Source organism: Ammodytes marinus (assembly GCF_949987685.1).
Source record: "Ammodytes marinus genome assembly, chromosome: 5".
NCBI lineage: Eukaryota > Metazoa > Chordata > Actinopteri > Uranoscopiformes > Ammodytidae > Ammodytes > Ammodytes marinus.
In genome coordinates, this window is record NC_137234.1 from 11,829,072 (window position 1) to 11,847,747 (window position 18,676).

Below are 18,676 nucleotides of genomic sequence, written 5' to 3' on the forward strand. Positions count from 1 at the left end.
ATTCTCTGCCGTAACTTGAAATTTGCCCGCGGGACATGTCAACACCTTAATGACATCTGTTACCTCCTGACCTTGCCACTGTCCCGTTGTCCTTGCACAGTATTAATGCCTCTCTCTGTTATTATCAATTTAGTATTGGGACAGCCAGTGACAGTATCAGAGCTTCAGGATAATTGACAGGTTTCTAGACTTTAAGGTTTGGAGGGCTTTTCTGTGCTGTAGAAGGCATCGAACTGTGAAAATGAGCGAGTGAATTACCCCAGGAGGCACTGATAGGTAGATTGTGTGCAAGGGGATGGTCGGTGAAGGTCAGACTGAAAATCCTGCATTCAAAGAATCTTCAAATACTGGACCCTCGATGCAGAAAGCATGTCTGGAATTTACCAACTAAATCTTTTTTGGAAATTATGAAAATGCTAATGCTGTGTCGGACGAAGTGGTTGACTTTGAATGAATTTTTTTCTAATTATTTAAAAAAAAATATATATCTTGTGATCAAGATATATATTTTTATAAGAGCATTTTCACAGTCACTCCATGCACAATGGATGCACAATTATGGTTGCACATAATGAGAAACAAATGCTGTGTGTGGCATTTGCAAAGTAAAACCAACCTCATGGAGGAAGGTGAGATTGAAATTCATTTTATATTCAGATTATCAGATTGCAGGGCCCCTTAGTAATTATTGGCATGAAACAACGAGGATAGATAGTGCCCGAGATAGGACGGTGTGCTTAATTCATCTTGATTTGAATCAGCTGATTAATCAGAATGCTTAATGTATTAATCAAATTAGTTTCATTCCATTGCTTCTCATTGAAGTGGAGTAGATCAACGTGCTGTTAGATGGGATTTAATGCCTTTCCGTGGCCGATTTAATAGATACACACAGTCAAGCAGCACTAGTGTCTTCATCACAGGATCCTTCTTCATTTGAACACCTTGACCTTTATGGCTCCCATCAGTGGGTTTAAATGCTGCGAGGCCATTCATTCAATTAGCTTTTTTTTATTGCCCTTGACTGCTGTCATTCTGCAGGAGGCGAGTTAGTTCATTTCACGGTAAAAACCCAGGAAGTTGGAACTAGAAGGACTATGGCAGAGGTGGCAGTGAATGATTGGATTTTAACGCTGTTGACAAAGCCCTCTCAGCTGAAAGATCTGCCACAATCCTTCTTGGATCCAAATTGTCAGCACTGCTAAGCTGTTTGCGGGAATCTCAACTGGCATGTCAGCTGCTGGGACAGCAGGACTGACTGTTAGACCTCTATCCTTACTAGAAGGTTGAGCCTGTTTCCACTTAAAAGGGGTTTATATGTAATAGTTTAGTCTTTCTCCTGCCAGCCCTCAAACACTTAAATACAATAGATTGATTTGTTGACCAGAGGTCAGCTTTGTCCAATCCAGGCTCATTTTTACCTTTAAAAGATTTCATTTAATTTGCGTTTGATTCTAGAAAAAAAGACTTACCCTGTCTCTGAGAAGGGTATTAAACAAATGCCGTGTCTGTAAAGTCATCCAGATATCTTGTTTGTTTTTTGTTTTCCCACTAACCAGATGGCGGTCAGATTTCAGACACAGGGTTCTGGAAGACAATCAAGGAACAAGATTGCTTTTTGAGGAAGGGGGTTGGTTTAACTATATGTCAAATTAAGGACCATTTCACACTCACACATACAAACAAAGTGTTCTCGTGACTGTTCTCGTGACTGTTTGTGTCGTGTCCTTGTTTTTGGTTGTCAGCCATTGCTTTGTGACGATGAGGTCATGTACAGAACTCTCTCTCCCCCTGATGGAATACGGCACCGCTATTAAGGTCAACCATACAAACTCTGCCACCCAGGTTGATAAAGGGACTTATAAATGTTTGATTGGTCGATTATCCAAGCCGGACGGGGACATTCATTCCCCCCGGCTTTTGGAATTCAAATATTTCTTTTAAACTGACATTTCTCCTACACCATCTAAGGTGAACCCTAAAGTTTCACTCTCTCTCTCACACCATGCCGGGCCTCATCTGCAGTGCTGTCATCTCACTGTAAGACAATTCCAGAGAATGCGCCGCTTTTAAGACTGGTGCGAGTGCAAGCGCTGCATGGGTTCAGTTGGGTGGAACTGGGGAATTGATACTCAGTCATTTCGACACTCGTCCTCCTCCACTGCAGGGCGGATAAGGATCTGGCCATCCATCTTCGTGTCTCACCCATGTCAGCTCGGGGTAGCAAACGTGGGTACCTGCTAGTCAGAGACAACAAGAACAAAGCAGTGAACATTACTTTAATCTCTTGCTGCTGTTAATTCCTACCTCTGCCGTCATCTGGGAGGCAGAGCTTGGTTGTATCTCAGCTTCCCCCTTATGAACAATCCATCACTGTTAGTGCTTCTCTCCGGAGTGTGCTTGCACATTCTCTTTTTTCACCTGCTCACTGCTACGCTTTGCTCTCAAAAGACGATGCTCGCCGAAAAAGGACTGCAATACATTGTATTCCACTTTTGACAGTTCCGAATCAGACCAATAATTCACATACAGCAGCATTTTAACCGTCCTCCCATTGGAATAAAACACAAGTGAACGAAAACATGTACGCATGTGAGGGGAATGCTGTCTTGCATTTTTTATGTGGATCTCTTAATAGGCTTTCAGCGGTACATCCGGAATCTATAATTGACACCTGCTGTCAGGCTTGGTCGGTGATTACATAGGAAAATGACTTGAACTGTAATGAACTGTAAAACTAATGACATTGCCGTGCGATTACTCAAGTTGAAAGCAAACTGTTGTACATGCAGTCCCATCGAGCGTGATATTAAAATGTTCACTTTTACATCTTTTCCGCCCAAGCTCTGTGAAAAAGCCCAGGCTGTTGGGTTCAACATGATGGAAACCTGAGGCTAATGACTCACGCAGACGGCCGTGGGCATTAGACAACTTCATTTATGAAATAGTCAACCTCCCGTGTAGCGATGCATTCACATTACCGTGCCTCACTTGAGAGACATGCGGGCTGTCACAGCCACCGAGCAATGCTAATGTCCCTTCCTACCTGCATTCATCTTACTCTCCGGAGGTAATGGTCTTCTCAGGTCATTTGCGCATTAGGGCCGCGATCATTCATCTCACCCACCTGCAAGCCTGTGGATTGCTGGTCCTCTGCAGCACCGAAAGGGGATGTTTAGAAGACAAGGAAAACATGCTTTGAATCATTAATTTGCTCTCCTTTTCCTAAATCCCAGTGCTGCCCTAAAGTGTCTGCAGAGGGCTATTCATGAACACTCTGGTTATGTTCAGATGATTTGTAGGTATAATTTGCAGGTTTCTGGCTGGTGCTATTAATGAATTACCTGGAATAATTTTAGGGTTTATCTACTAATTTATTTCATGATGTTGAATGATAATCACTTATGTGTGGTGAACAGAATATCACTATGTGTCTGGTTATATGTTTAGTTTGTAAGTCCTCGTAGTATTGGCTGGTAAGTAGTAGAGGTGTTTATTACATGTTCAAACAAATGTTAAACACATATTATCTTCAAACGCAACCAAAATGACTGATCACCATTGTTGAATGGATAAGTAGCTTTGAAAGCTTCAATGTCAGCACAGAATGTTATTAGCCTCATTAAGAGCTCATTAAAAGACCACAGTGACATGAACAATCATAGCATGATTACTTAAAAACATTATCTTTAAAGTCTAGTTTTGTACAAAACTGAACGTAGCTGTTTGAATCAGGAACACTCTCAACTGAAGTCAGAAATCAGCACTGAAGGAAGAGTACAAATATTTGAACTGAACTGAATGACACCATCTAAAAAAAGCAAATAGATTTGTCATTTCCACCTCCGGTAAGTGGCGCTGGAGGTGCTAATGTAAAGAAAGTGAGATCATGCAGACAGTTTGATTTTAGCTTTACCTTGAGCACAGACAGGTCTGACTGCCTGAGAGAAGACAGGCACATTAATCTCTTTAATGGGGGATGCTTCAGTCCCATCTGACATATGTACAACCATTAATCTGTTCTTGCTGAATGCGGCCTGTTCCACATTTGTAAAATGTTCAAAAACTACATGCTTGAGCCTGGATTCCCCAAGAGATCAGTCATGCACAAGTTCCAAGGAGTGGTTTTTAATGTGGTTTCACTACATTACTGCATTGAATATTCAAAAGCCCATTTTGATGTGTGAAGAGGAAGAACATAACGCACAAGTGGCCCATCAGACTTAAACGATTTCTCAAAGCTTTTTTAGCATCACACTGCTCCCTTCTTCTTGTGCTTTTACTTGCTGTGATACCACACTCGCGGTATCCTTCACAAGCTGTTTGGCTAACAGAGGTCACAGGGGACATGTAGCGCGTATGGTCACGACGGGGGAAGCATTATCCGGTGCCAGCAGGTGTGTAATTATATGAAACAGGGTTTGAGAAGAGGAACGTCACCATGGCATGCAGAAAGTAGGCCAGCAAGAAGTGACTACAGAGAAGTCCTATTTATTCCTCAACCACTTGACGAAATGTCTGACTTTTTTATTTTGAAGTTTTGAAATGATGATGATGAAGGTCACTGTAACTATTTCATGACTTTAAAAAAACACATTAAACACACAATAACATATCATCATGATTAAAAACAAGCATCCAACGTGGATTCTCTAAAAGGTTGTTTTTTTCTCTTTGCAGTGTGTTGACTGTTGTCTGTTTTCTGTGTTTCAGGTATGGTGACATGGTGCCAAAAACAATCGTGGGGAAGGTGTTTGGGTCCATATGTTCGCTGAGTGGGGTGCTGGTCATTGCCTTGCCTGTCCCTGTCATAGTGTCAAACTTCAGCCGCATCTACCACCAAAGCCAGCGGTCAGAGAAACGCCGAGCCCAGAGGGTACTGACTCTCCCCCTCCCTCTGCCTCTCTCCTCCTCTTTCTCTCTATCTCTCTATTTTGCTTCTATCTGCCTCTGTCCCTGTCTTATCCGCATGTAACAGAATGACAGGGCAAACACTATCTTCCAGAATATTAATCTTTTTCTTGTGCTTGTGTGTATGTGTGTGTTGGGTGGGCTAAACTTGCTTGAGTATATTTCTCAGTGGGGGGAAAATAAATAAAGAGAGGGAATTGACAATGTCTGAACAAATGATCTTCAGAGTATAGTGTCAGCAGCTTTTCAATAGCAATTTGTGCATTTCATCCTAAATGTGTTTGCTAAGGCAGAATCTCTCTAATGGTAGATGTAAGCATGGCCTCTCCCCCTACTAAATACTGTGACTGCCGGAGGGAGACGGAGCCAATTAGTGACAGACAAACCGTCAGAGGCCTAAACAGAGGTCTGTTTGTTCAAACAGAAAACTCGAACTGCTAGAATCCGTGCAGTGAAGATCCAGGGCACTAATGCCTATATGCGCTACAAACAAAATGGGCTCCTGATGGACTCGCTGGAGGAGGTAACGGGACCACCAAGTAGCTGCTTGAGGGCTGCCTGACCGGGGCCTCGCTGCATGCCGCTCTGCTCGGGGGGCCATGCCACCACACACCGGGAGGGGAGGCGGGGACGGGCGGGGCTTCCCATGCTCTAACACAGGGGCTGCTGTCATTCCAGTGCTTCAGTGTTGATCGTCTTCTCTCTCCTACATCACACCTCTCAGCTGTGACATGCTTCGTTTACACACTCTCTCTCTCTCTCTCTCTCTCTGTCCATACAGCAGGAGGGCCAGGCAGGCACAGTTTGCCTTCTGGCGGAGTTTTCAGCCATTAACAGTCACACTGACTCATGACCAACAGCTCTGCATGTCTGTCCAACAGGGTTTGAGGGGTTTTATGTGAACCAAAGGCTTGAATGGACAGTTAGGTCGCCTGTGGAGGCTGTCTCCTCCTCAGCCTGCATCTCCTCTAAACTCTTGTTTTTGATCTGCTGTGTGTTCGGTGTGTTATTCCTAGAGCATCCAGGTTGTAGTGCAGACTAACATGACATGCCTTCCATCCCAGAGCCGTGCAGAGCATTCATCAAAGTGTGTGGTGTTGTTTTGGTCCGGAATCTGTGCTGTGTTTTTGGTGCAGTCTGTTTGATCTGTGTCTAGGTGTGCCACTGCTGTTGTTACTGAAATGAGCTCTGTTCTAATTTGACTGGTCCTTCTCAACCAAAGAATAGCGGAACCAATTATATCAGAGAACCATGTTGTGATAAGCCACTGTCTCTATGCATCTCTAAAACGTCCTCACCTAGCTAGGTTCTCAGTAGATTGGCTGCCGTGCTACAGATCAGCATTACGACTCTCAATGCTTTGCGTATATACTCTCCACTACATCACCGAGCTAGCTGTTGCCTGAGATTCTCTTTCTATCCAGAGTGTGAACCAGCTCATCTACACTGTTTTTGTGTGTGTGTTTTTTTACTTTGTGTGTTCGAAGGCCTCCAAGGAGGCAGGACAAGCCCTGGTGATGAAGGCCCGCAACCCTCCTTTTGAGAGCCAACATAATCACCTGCTGCACTGCTTGGAGAAGACTACGGTAAAATACCTTTTTTTTTATCCATTCAAACTGTAAAGCTGTGCCCACTGGAAAGCAATCACTCCCATAGGCCTCTTTCATTTGTACTATTCTGGTAACAGATTTCACTTGGAAATAACTTGCTGTGAAAAATAGTTCCTTTTTATGTAAAATTTCCTCACTTGTGCAGTCTGCGCTGTATCATCAGCGGTGTCGGAGTGTGTCACAAATGGAGACAAAGTGATTTCTTTCATCCATGCACAAACTGTAAAAATCATTTTATATGCAGCAACAAACTATTAAAAATAGCTGTAAATGGGGGCTGGGAAAATGTTGTTGCTCCAGCAACATGCTAACGATGACAGTGCCAGTCAGTAACAGTATTCCCACCTAACAAACCAGCATACTTGATTTTACATTTACACTATCTATTATTTAGATATATAAGAGCCACTTTGATGATACATGAGTTTAACTCTTTTACACTTGCAGCTCTAAAACCCTGTACAGAGACACACCAGACAGACCAGACAGACGGGCAGTAAATCAGTGTTCCTCCTCACAGATGATCCGCCCCCGGTAAAAAGGCATGCTGATCTGGTCTGTGAAAAGCTCCATAAAGGCTTCGCGCCATTCAGATGGCATAGCGCACATGTTTATATTGGTCCCTCTCATGGGGTTGCATTATATATGGAGGAGTGTAGAGCAAGGAGTGACAGAGGGAAGGTATAAGAAAGGGAGGTATGATTCGCTTTGGCGTCAGATCCACTGCGCGGTGTCACTCTGCCACCTGTTGGCAGAGGCCGAAACACACTCTGGAGGCTGACCTTCAAGGCAATGCTCATTTGTCACAGGGATAACAGTGTTGAATGTTTTTCACAGATGGCTCTTAATGTGGACATCTGGGCCCATATATTTATATTCCCCTTGATGATTCATTTTTCCAATTATTAAACAATTTTTGCTGTGGATTCTGTTCGGTCTATTTAGTCTTTTACCGTGGAAACATCTTTACTCATTATTTAGCCAAGCCCGATCGTTGGATGTACCTAATAGAGTGATTCACGAGCAAAACATTAAAAACCCAAAATGTCCGCCCGCCCCTGCCCCACCCCATGCAGAACCATGAGTTTGTGGACGAGCAGACGTTCCAGGCCAACTGCATGGAGATCTCTGTGATGAACAAGTCGGTCTCTCGTGCTTCCTCGCTCTCCTCCTCTCCACCGGGCCTGGGCTCCTGCTGCTCCCGCCGCCACAGGAAGAAGAGCAGCTTCAGCCTGCCCAGCACAAACAACCAGGAGCTCAGCACCATACAGATCAGAGAGAGGCCAGTGGCCAACAGGTAGGGCTCTTCTCAGTATTGCTCTTTTGTCGACACACTCACACCACCAAAATACACACACACACACACAAATGCATGTAAATAGCTGATATGTGTATTTTAAAATTATGTATATTTTATTGATTCCATGCTGGGAAATGTATTGATGGATTTGTTATATAGATGTATAGACAGTATTCTATCATAAATAATCTTGAGTCTCGGGTTATTAGGTTTTTAAATGAATGAAAGGCCCTTTTCTGGTTTCAAACGATTATCTGTTGGATTTCAAAGAATGCATTGTCGAGAAGCATTAAACAAGGCTGATTTCCTATTTCATTTTGGAGAAGTTTGGACATGTTTCTGTTTCATAAATGTAGATTTATTTTAAAATCAAAGGCCACGTTGTGTAGAATCATAATTAGTTTTTCACTTACCTTTACTGATATCTAGCTACAGATCCTTTTGGTTTTAATAGCGCTGAATTTCTGCTTTACTGTCTGAATTTCTTGTTATAACACGTTACAATGAAAGGGGTGAAGGTTCGCTGGTTTTGATCAAAGGAAATTTTGAAAAAAAAACTGGCCCCCCAATGATGTCCCTGTAAATTGTGATAACCCACGGACATCACAGTTTACAGTGGGACTACTTTCCACCAAAGAACTAGTCCTTTCTCTCCCAGCGAGACATTTGAACAGCATGCTCTGTGGATTATCCAGAACAACTAGGACACTGTGTCTGGAAAGAAGTGTTGGTGTCAAATGTTATTTTTAAGCACCCCAAATGAAATTCCATTCACCTATGTTACATTGGGGCGCAGAACACTTGTTATGTCATAAATATGAAGAACTGAGACCCATTAATCTTGGTCCGCAAATATGTCATACATATGTGAGAATTGAAAACACTTTTTCACCAATATGCCTGCCACTCCATGATGTGATAATGTTAATTTATAGTGGAAAATGGCATTCTGCATGCAGCAACGCTGAATATACGTATACTAGAAAACAATATCAGAAATCGAATGTGTTCACCTGCAACCAAAAAGCACATTTAATATGTAGGTTATTTTTAACAATATTTCTGACATAGGCTGCAGACGTCCACACTGACACCTGAAAAGCTACCTCTAACGAGCCACATGAGATCCCGTCTATATTCACTCACAAAGAACTTGGGTATTACTTGACAATAGCTTTTATACAGTTTACAAAGGGACTCTGTGTAGTACAGGCTTTGTGTAATACAGTCACAAGGTCAGAGCTCTCACCTTCTCTCTCATATCCCACGTCTCCTTTCACAGCCGCTCCTGCCTGAATGCCAAACTAGATGAGACTGTGCCCTTGAAATGCGAGGAAGCTTACATCACTCCCACCATGGTCAACCTGTCTGCCCCAGTGGTGACCTCATCAGACGGGCACGGCTCCTCGGCCACCACCCCATACTCTCAGAGCAACATTGTCCGAGTATCTGCCTTGTAGATATACTTGTATACTTGCCTATCTGATCAGCTAACTGGTCTCGAGAAGCACCAGATGCTGAGGAAGAGGGACCACCGAGCATCAACCTGCCATAATCTAAAGGGATTATAAGATTAGCAGAAGTCTGGGGGTTTTTGAAGTAGTGATCTCATCTGATGTCAAACTCTGCATGGTATTAAAGTGATCTGGACAGCTGCCTTTGGGAATAAAAAGCGAAACCAGCAGATCTTTTGCTCCATTAAAGCACAGCACAGCAGAGCAAGGACGTGTTGGGATTTTGCGTGGTTATCGTCGTTGCCTAAAAATACTGAGGAAAAAAAACTTTATTTTTGAATATGTAATGTAGTTGTATTTGTTGTCTTCTGATATAAAGGAGGAAAGGCAGATGTTCAAAGGTCACTCTTGACGGCCTTTGATGACAAAGCACACATATTCATTAACAAACTTTGTGAATATTACATCGGTCTATTTACACGTTTAAAAACATTCATCTCACCCGGTTAAATGGATTGTTTTGGAAAAACCCTGAATGAACTGGTTGCTGATAGTCCCTTCACTGTTGTAAATTCAGAATACATACATACATCCGCTGGAATGGATAACTTGTGAATATTCATTAACGGACTCATTAACTGGTCGATGTCATCGCTTGATGAGTAAAAATATGCTTAGCATCCTGACATGTTTGTGAAATGTGTAAGTGAAAGTCAAAATGACAAATTGTGTGTTGCATTCTGATATGGATCTATGTGAAAGCCACCTTCATTTGCAATTGATATTTAGAACGATACAGGGTACATATTATTAAGGTCACAAGGTAGAAATAAAAGTGAATGTTCTCCACAACATTTAACTAATGCTAACCCTAACCTGGACAAATAGTAAATTACCTGGAAAACTATATGAAAGAGTGTAGAACATCAATTCCATTGTTCCTCTTAAATTATAATAATCATAAGCGAGACTTGGTAGATTTCACTGTGTTAATGGGCCATTTTGTACATTTTTCATACTGTAAATATCTCAGTTAGAACCTAAACTGCATTTGAAGTTGGCTCCTCTTCTTTCTAGATTTAGTTGGCAGTTGTTGGCATACTATTTCTGTCTGTTAACTGGTTGAATTAAGGATTTGCATGCTGTCATTGAAGAATTCTGTTTTATTAAAAAGTATGTCTGCTTCTTGTTGGAGGTTTGTCAGTAAAAATGAGATTGATGGAAGAAAACCACGAGGCTGGTATGTTATGATGTGTAAATTCTGCAACACTTTTGCTTTTAATAAAATAACAATCTTGTCATGGAGTACATATATATAAGGGTTAAGGAAAAAGGGGTTAAATAATCAAACATTGTGCATTTGGTGCAGTGGGTAGAATACATACTTTAGCTCTACGGGGGAAAAAATCCATTAAATGACCCATGTCGCTTTTATTTTTTGAGAACACAATTAGGTGGATTTCATAATGTTTTTGCTTTAGCAATCAAACAGCATCGCTAATAACCGGATGGGATAATAATGAGGTGGTGTTTGAGGACGTGTGAGGACCTGACCCGGCCCAGCGGTGGGTTGTGCTCTCTGGGGACAGACAGACAGACAGACTGACAGAAAGGCCTCCGTGTCTGTTTGACAAAGAACTCTACAGTGTTCCTCCTGCTGAGCCGATTGCTTCGGTGCAAGCTGCTTCTCACAGCATGCAGCGCCTCTGCTTTGCCGTGTTTAGCAACTGCTGAGAAGTCAGCCGGTATTATATATAAGAAAACACAGCAGCATATAAAACAATGGGCCACTCCTTTACCAAAAATATAAAATCCCACATTGATATGAATGACTAGACAAATGTTAACCGTATTAATATACTGAATATTGAATATGGTCATTTATTTCTATGGTTATAATTTCTTATTGAAGATGGATTTAAACCTTTTTTTAAACCTATAAAACTCTTCCCGAAACTGAGGATTCACTGCAGCGTATATTATTGGGTTACTCAGTGATGTGATGCAGGCAACGGAGACTGAAAGAACCTCCAAGTCCTGGGCGATTGTTATCTGGAAGAAAAAAATTATAGAAAAAAAAAAGAAGCAAAACACACTTTGTGAAACAGCAACCTATAGAACAGAAGTTTTAAGCATTGAGTTCACTGATATACTGTAAATCTCAGAAAACAGAAGTTAGAAGTCTCTCCTACTCAAAATTCACATCTTGACATCTGGCACAATTTGAATTGTTGCTAAGGCCGTAGTCATGGAGTCGAACTAACCCCCACTGTATATTATAAATACTGCCTTGTGCTAATCCCATGCCTTGGGACCTACAAATTCATGTTGATTGAAACAGTATAAAAGTCAAGCACTATATCCTACTACTTCAAAGCAGCAAACTCTGCCTGACACAAAAAAAGACAGTTTATGATTGCATCCTTACCTCTGCTCAATACTAACCTGTATATTCTTGTTTTGGTCAAGGACAAAATTCACCAGGATAGTCATAATCAACGGCAGCCAGAATAAGAGGAAGGTTATAATGATGTAGCCGGCACGCATAGCCATTTTACTCTCCTTCTTTTTGTGTGCCCTCTCTTTGCTTTGCTTGGAAGGCATCATGCAAACGGCCCCTTCCACCTGAGCTCCTTCTTCTTTAGCCTCTGTTACAGGGACAATAATTGAGAGTGGTGGAGGTAATGGAGACGCTTGGTCTACTACTGCAGCAACAGCCAGTGTTTCCTCTGTATTGCTGCTCTTAGCTCCCTTTGGTTCAATCAGTAGAATAGAAGCGGATTCAGGATTTTCTAACTGTGCAGGCTGTGGAACATGGGGCCTGGGTTCTTTCATTTCAGAGGGTGCTGTTGTGTCACTTCTCGCTCTCTCTTTGGGCTGCTTTTCAGTGTCAAAATTGCTTGACACCTTCTGCGGCTTTGCGGTTGAGCTCTTAACACCAGTAACGGCATCTCTATTTGAAGGTTTTTCTTGAGCTTTCGTGGAACAAGGCTTCAATTGCTCTGCTGTTAAGGGTTTCCCCCCAGAATCTGCTGCAACCTGCATTACTGGAGGGTGAGCTTGTTCCTTTTCCAGGTCACTTATCTCCAATGCCTTTTTTAATTCTTTTTTATTCCCTGGGCTGATGGAGACACACTGTGGAGTTTTTGCTGAGGTCAGCACAGCAGCCGTAGACTCTTTCTTGGATGAATCTGGTTCAGCTTGTGTCAATAGTTCCACCCATGCAACGCTTTTGCTCAAGGTCTGGCCATGCTCTGTTTTTTCATGTCCATTTTCCACAACTGTAGTTCTGTGTTCTTCTTTCTTCTGCTTTTCTTCCATTTTGTCTGTTTTTGTAACAGGGAAAATGCCTTTGTCAAATATTTTGCGGTTGTGTGATCTCACCAGGCCAAAGATGCGCGTGTAGAATCCAGTGATGACACCAAAGCAAACTGCCCAAAGTGGGAACAACATATAAATTCCGAATGTGTCGTAGGAGGGCGATTCTTCTCTGGCTAATCCTTCGCATTTCACATACACGGGGGAGTCCTTCACGAATGTCAGACAAAACCCAGACACCAGAATAGACAAAGTCCACGTGATTGTAATCAGCACCATAATTCGCCTGCGCCTGTGACTGGTTTTGAAGGGTTGCGCAATGGCCTGGTATCTCTCTCCGCTTATACCGGCCAGTGTCAACATTTGGATGCAGCAGCTAAAAGAAAACGAGGCCACTTGTGCATCACAGAGCCACCCGTCTACGTGTCCTCTTTGACGCACGGTCGCGACGATGGTGAGAAGAATGGGGCAGTCGATGGCACACCTCAAAAGGTCTATAACCGCAAGATTCACCACCAGTGCATTATTGGAAGTCTGCAGGGATTTTTGGTGATACACTGCCAGTATGACAAATATATTCGCCGCAATCCCAACAGCAGATGTGGCCGACAGGATCAAGCAGTTTGCCACAAAGGAGAAGTCAATGTATTCCTTCCAAATGGTGCTGTTCCCAGAGTCCCACGCAGGTGTATGCTCGCCTCTCATCTCCAGGTTCAAAGAGTCAGCATATTTGTTCCTTTATATCTACATTCTGTTTACTCTGAGAGAACACACGGTGAGCCAATGCTTTTGCTAGTCGCCAAGTGATTCTCCCAGCTGAATGTGTGAACCAACCTGAAGCCTGGACAAGTCAGGCCAAAGCGTCCGCCCTTTCCATTATCACTCACACACACAGCAGCAGTCACCTGGGAGTTCCTCACTGATCACATTAATTAAAAACTGTGCTGTGTATTCTCAGCATAGACAAACTGGAAGAAAGGGATGGTTGTTAATTGAATCTCAATCCGGATGTGCAATTTAAAAAAAAAAAAGAAGCCAAGCCGAGGTTCAAAGCTCGAAATAGCTTAACGATGATGGTTTGGCACGGTGACCCATAGGATATGCATATGTGTGTGGTGAGGTCAACAGCTGGCCATTTCATTTAATACGCTACCTCACAAAAGTTAAAAGCTTTTGCAGTAAGCATGCCAGATAGATGACTTGGGATTTCTTGAAATGGCTCAGCCAAGCTGCTGGATTATAGCATGACCTTGTGTAATCCTGTTTGGAGATAAAGCGGGAAATGCTCTTGCTTCGAATGTACAAGTTTATGGACTATCCAAAATCTTGGGATTAGATAACACAATACATCATCTTCCTGACCATCCTATGTATTAGACTGATTCAATGTATGGATAAGAAAATAATATGAGAATAATAGAAAATCACAAAACAATTGAGCAAACGCCTAGGTGCAAACAAGGAGACAACAGATTAAGCAAATGGATAAAATAGAAAGGAGGAGACCAATTGAAATTGCCTAATTCCCACCACTGCAATTATTACATCAAACAGATGAGAGAGAAAAAAAAGGTAAAGTGCAGACCTGGAGATTTAGAAAACAAGCAAGAGAGGGGAAATAAGAAATAATTACGTAAAAAAGGAATGATTCAATTCAATGACCTTTATTTCAACTTGTGAGACAATGGTTGCCCTCATTTACAATGACGACTGTTCAAAATAGTGCCTCCAGACCGGCTCATGGGACAATGATATTTTTTGACAGTTATTGGAAAAATAAGGATGGACTGAGGGATTTATGGAGATTATTGAAAGGTTTAATGTGTAAACTAAATTAATTGAATCATGTTGTAACAAACGTATAGTCGAATCAATGCTCATGCTCATTGCTCAACATACAGTATAAGCCAATTATATTATAATACATTAAAAAACATAATAATGAAATTAAGTAAATAAAATCAATAAAAATCAATAAATGAATCAAATTAATAGATTCCTTTAAAAAAACATAATCCAAGAGGTGTGTCCTTTTATATATATTTTCAGTGATTCATATGAATCCTGATTTCTGGTGATTTATGTGGGCTCAGGGGAGCGCTGTGTATGTCATGATGTTCCTGGGGTTGAATCAGGCTCAGAGACTTTGTCATTATGTCATCCTTCTCTGAATGGTCTAATCCCTCTCTGAACTGTATAGAGAGATAGAAAATACAAAACAAACAGACCACAGAGCAGGCCAGCCGAAACAAATGCAGGTTTTTTGCTGCCTGGCTGACTTCCCATTATTAAAACATTCACAGAGGGGAAGTGGACAGCAGGCTCGTCTAATAAGTGCAACCAAACTTCCCTATCTTTTTGATTGAATGGGAAATGCAGATTTGAAAAAGAAAAACACAAACATATAATGTCATTGTTATGCATAAGGCCAGCAGCACAATCGTCGGCGCAACTGATGAATAATTGTACAGAGCAAATCCTATTCACAAAGGTGTTTATGAGTAAAATTGCGTTTTTCCAATTATTTGGCAGTGCTGTTGATGAGATGATGCAATTGGCTATTGTTGAGATTAATTTTTTTTAATGACATGAAAATATTACATACGAATAGGTCCGTGCAGTAAAAGTATATCTTACATAGAATCAAAAAGTATTTTTTTTCTTCTAAAAAAGGGCCTTCTAATAATAAGAGGGGTTGCACAGTCCGATTTGTGAGAATCAATATTTCAAGCCGCGCGGAATGAATTGCACAACACCCTGAAAATGTTTAACATTTCGGTGACTTTTCAGAAAGTATCATCTCACGCTACGTTAAACAGTTCCAGAGCCTTTTATTTGTGAACAGAAAAATTCAGGGGTCAAATGTCTAATTTTCTCACTGTCTCTCTATCGCTCTCTTTCTGCAGAGCCGCTCTATTGACTTGCCTTGTCTTGTTAAAAATTCATACAAATGGGAAATTGAGAATTGAAACTACATTTCTCAAAAAACATTCATTTCACTCAGTGTTTGCTGTCCTTTCAAGATCTCCGTTCTTTTTTGGCCATAGTTTACCCCACATAGTGTACAGAACACACTTGCAGACATCAATATGAAAAAACAGTAACAATTTTATCTAAACAAATTATACATACTAAAACCATCATACTGAATACTCTCAAACGGGATGGACAATGACTACGGCAACACTTTGCAATATAACAAATTAAATTCGATAAAATACCAAAACAAACTAGTCTCAAAAAGCAATGAATCTGCACATCTTTCACACAATTTCACAGAAGAAACATTGATATTTTAATAATATCAACGTTTATTTTATCAAGATGTTGAGTTGCATTACAGTGTGTTGTACGGTTTCCCACTTATATTAACAACCATATCAGCTTTCAGTCTTTTAACCCCAATTATGTTCCCAATGGGCTACAGTGAAGAACTCTGGGAGGGACACGGGCCTCTGTGTGTGTGTGTGCATGTCTGTGTCCTTTAATAAACACTGACCGCCACAGCAGCTTCTTGTATCTGCTGGATGTTGTCACAGAGGCAACACCTTACTGGGCGTGCTGATCTTCCTGCTAAAAGAAGTGAGCCGGCTCCTGCTGTTCAAGTTGCGCATGTTGATGCTGCCGCTTGAAGGCCCATGGGGAATGAATCGGCCACAGGACAGCACCTCCAGAGTGGCGTCGCGGAACTGGTGGACAAGAAAAACAATTTAACGGCGTGGAGGGAAATATACAAGCATAAATGTCACATGCAATTGTCTCCTATCATTGTGCACTGCATACTCCGCCTTTTTTCATGTATCATAAATTAGGTAATCAACAACATATGAACGAAATCCTTCTGTAATAACATTCAGAATAGTGCTCAGAATGGGTATTGGAAAAAAACAACAATGTTGAGATAATGGCCATTAAACATGGTTTTATAGGAGAAATAAACAGACACAATCAGAAAAGGTTTAGTAAATTAAACACCTAAATGTACATTTTGGACCTTTTATTTATACTGAAAAAATAACCTTTGTTATGGAAGCCAAATAGCCAAAAATGTCAAAATTGAACATTGCTTGAAAAAAACGGCAGATTTTGATATCCAGCTGCTTACCTGCTTGTTGGAAAGGACGTAGATGATGGGGTTGTAGACAGGGCTGGTCTTGGCAAAGTACATGGGCATGGAGGCAACCAGTGGAGGGATGTAGAGCTCTGGATCCACCACTACCACCACTGACAGCGCCGTGTAGGGCAGCCAGCAAACAAAGAAAGCTATGATCATAGCCAGGACCATGGTGATCGCATGCTCATTCTCCTTTTGGCTGGAACACCCGCCCTGCAGCTCCACACTCCTGTTCAGCTACGAATAAAAAAACAAAACAAATTTGAAACCCATTAAAAGATAATAACTCATTTGAATACATAGGTGGTAAAGTGAAAAAAATAAACAAGGATCGGAGTTTGGAAATTTAAATCTTTTTCTTCAACAGTTTTGGAGGGACAGATATGAAATGGCGCAAAGAGGGTAATGTCATGCAGAGAACGACCACAGGCCAGATTTTCAACCCGTGGTCTGCTGCTTATGAGGACTGAGCCTCTATTTGGGGGGGAGGGCTAAATTTAAATATTTTTCTAACGGTGTCAATAAAAGCAAAGAAGCCATTGTGTATAGTGAGCCCACCTTATTCATGGATGTGAGCACTTTGGAGTAGCAGTAGATGATGATTGCAACAGGCAGAAGGAAGCAGAGGAGTGTGTAGAGGATGAGGTAGCTGTAGTTGCTCCAGGACCTCTCTTCCCATGCCAGGGAGCAGGAGGTCTGGATCCCTTCCGGTCCGTACGAGCTCCAGCCCAGTAAAGGAGCCACGGCCCAGAACAGGCAGAAGACCCACACGATTATCAGCCCTATGATGCTTCTCCTCATGCTCAACTTCAGACCTGCTCGGGGCTTACACACCACGTTGTATCGCTCGTAGGCAAGCAGGGTCAGAGTGCACAGAGACACCAGACCTATAGGGAGAAAGAAGAGAAAATCTAAGCTCAAGGTCCACTCTTTCTTTTTCTAGACTTTTCTGACTGCAAGCTAAATTGGAGTTTTGCTGTCAGTGAGAATATCTCCATGGCAACTGAGCAAACTGCAACCCCCCCCCCCCCCTCTGAAGAGACCACAGAGATATGGTTAAACATTTTGGAAAGAGGTGGCCTACTTGTCACATGTTGAATTACAGTTCAATTCCAAGAATAAACTTCACAATAGAAATTGTGACACATTTTTTTTTTCCAAGAAAAAGAAACATGACATTTGCCGGATCCGTCAACAGTATAGGAAAGCCTGAGAAAAGCTACAAACAAAATAAACATTTGTGTAAAGCTGGAATAGCCTACATGCTGAGATTAGTTGCAGAGAAACAATAGGCTACACCACAATACACTGTACACCCTTAAGATACTCAAAACTCACTAAGACTGGCACTTACCAAAATAATTGACAGCAAATCCTTGAAAAATGCAGGCAGTGTGGCCAATAAAGAAGGAGCCTTCGTAGTTAGTGATGGTGACGACCAGGGAGCCACACAGGCCGATCATGAGGTCGGACACAGCCAGGCTGAAGATGATAACGTTCATGGGATGGAGGAGAGACGGGTTCTTCAGCATCACGGTTATGACCAGGCTATTGTTAAAAACCGACAACACTGTGTTGATGAACATGAGGAAAGAGATGATACTGTAGCCCACGCGAGGGAAGATGGTGGGTGCCACATCAGCTTGGAAGTTAGGAGGGTGAGAGCCGGGGATCCACGAAGTGCTGTTGCTGTCCATGGCTGTGCCTATGTGAAGTCCAGCTTGGGTGGAAACGAATGTGAGGCCAGAGAGCCAGCCTGCTGAAACTCTGCTCAGCTTAGCTCACAGGGTTATCTTATCGATCTTATCATTTCTGATCCCTTTTACTCAACAAGGCTTTCCCTTATTTTCCAGGATCTCAAGACTGTGCACCTGCCCCAGAGAGAGAGAAAGCCCCCAAATGCAATATGGGATATTGGTCCATAACCCGATTTGGAGGGATTAAATCCAATAAAACCCACCGCTATAAT

At 42.0% G+C, this 18,676-nt stretch overlaps 2 protein-coding genes across 2 annotated transcripts in view; one reads left to right on the forward strand and one right to left on the reverse strand.

Moving 5' to 3' along the window:
* kcnd2 (potassium voltage-gated channel, Shal-related subfamily, member 2) overlaps positions 1-9,281 on the forward strand; it is a gene marked incomplete at both ends in the record, with an annotated part of 41,994 nt that extends 32,713 nt beyond the window's left edge. The window contains 5 exons of the mRNA XM_080027571.1: positions 4,714-4,876; positions 5,336-5,434; positions 6,399-6,497; positions 7,598-7,818; positions 9,104-9,281. Of these exons, the coding sequence (XP_079883697.1) occupies positions 4,714-4,876; positions 5,336-5,434; positions 6,399-6,497; positions 7,598-7,818; positions 9,104-9,281 (760 nt within the window). The remainder of the gene's footprint in view (positions 1-4,713; positions 4,877-5,335; positions 5,435-6,398; positions 6,498-7,597; positions 7,819-9,103) is intronic.
* Positions 9,282-16,126: 6,845 nt separating this feature from the next.
* Positions 16,127-18,404, reverse strand: parietopsin (the record flags this gene model as incomplete). The annotated part of the gene is made up of 4 exons (XM_080028544.1): positions 16,127-16,282; positions 16,699-16,944; positions 17,266-17,594; positions 18,062-18,404. 4 exons carry the CDS (start codon positions 18,402-18,404, stop codon positions 16,127-16,129), a joined length of 1,074 nt encoding a protein of 357 aa, XP_079884670.1.
* Positions 18,405-18,676: the final 272 nt, after the last annotated feature.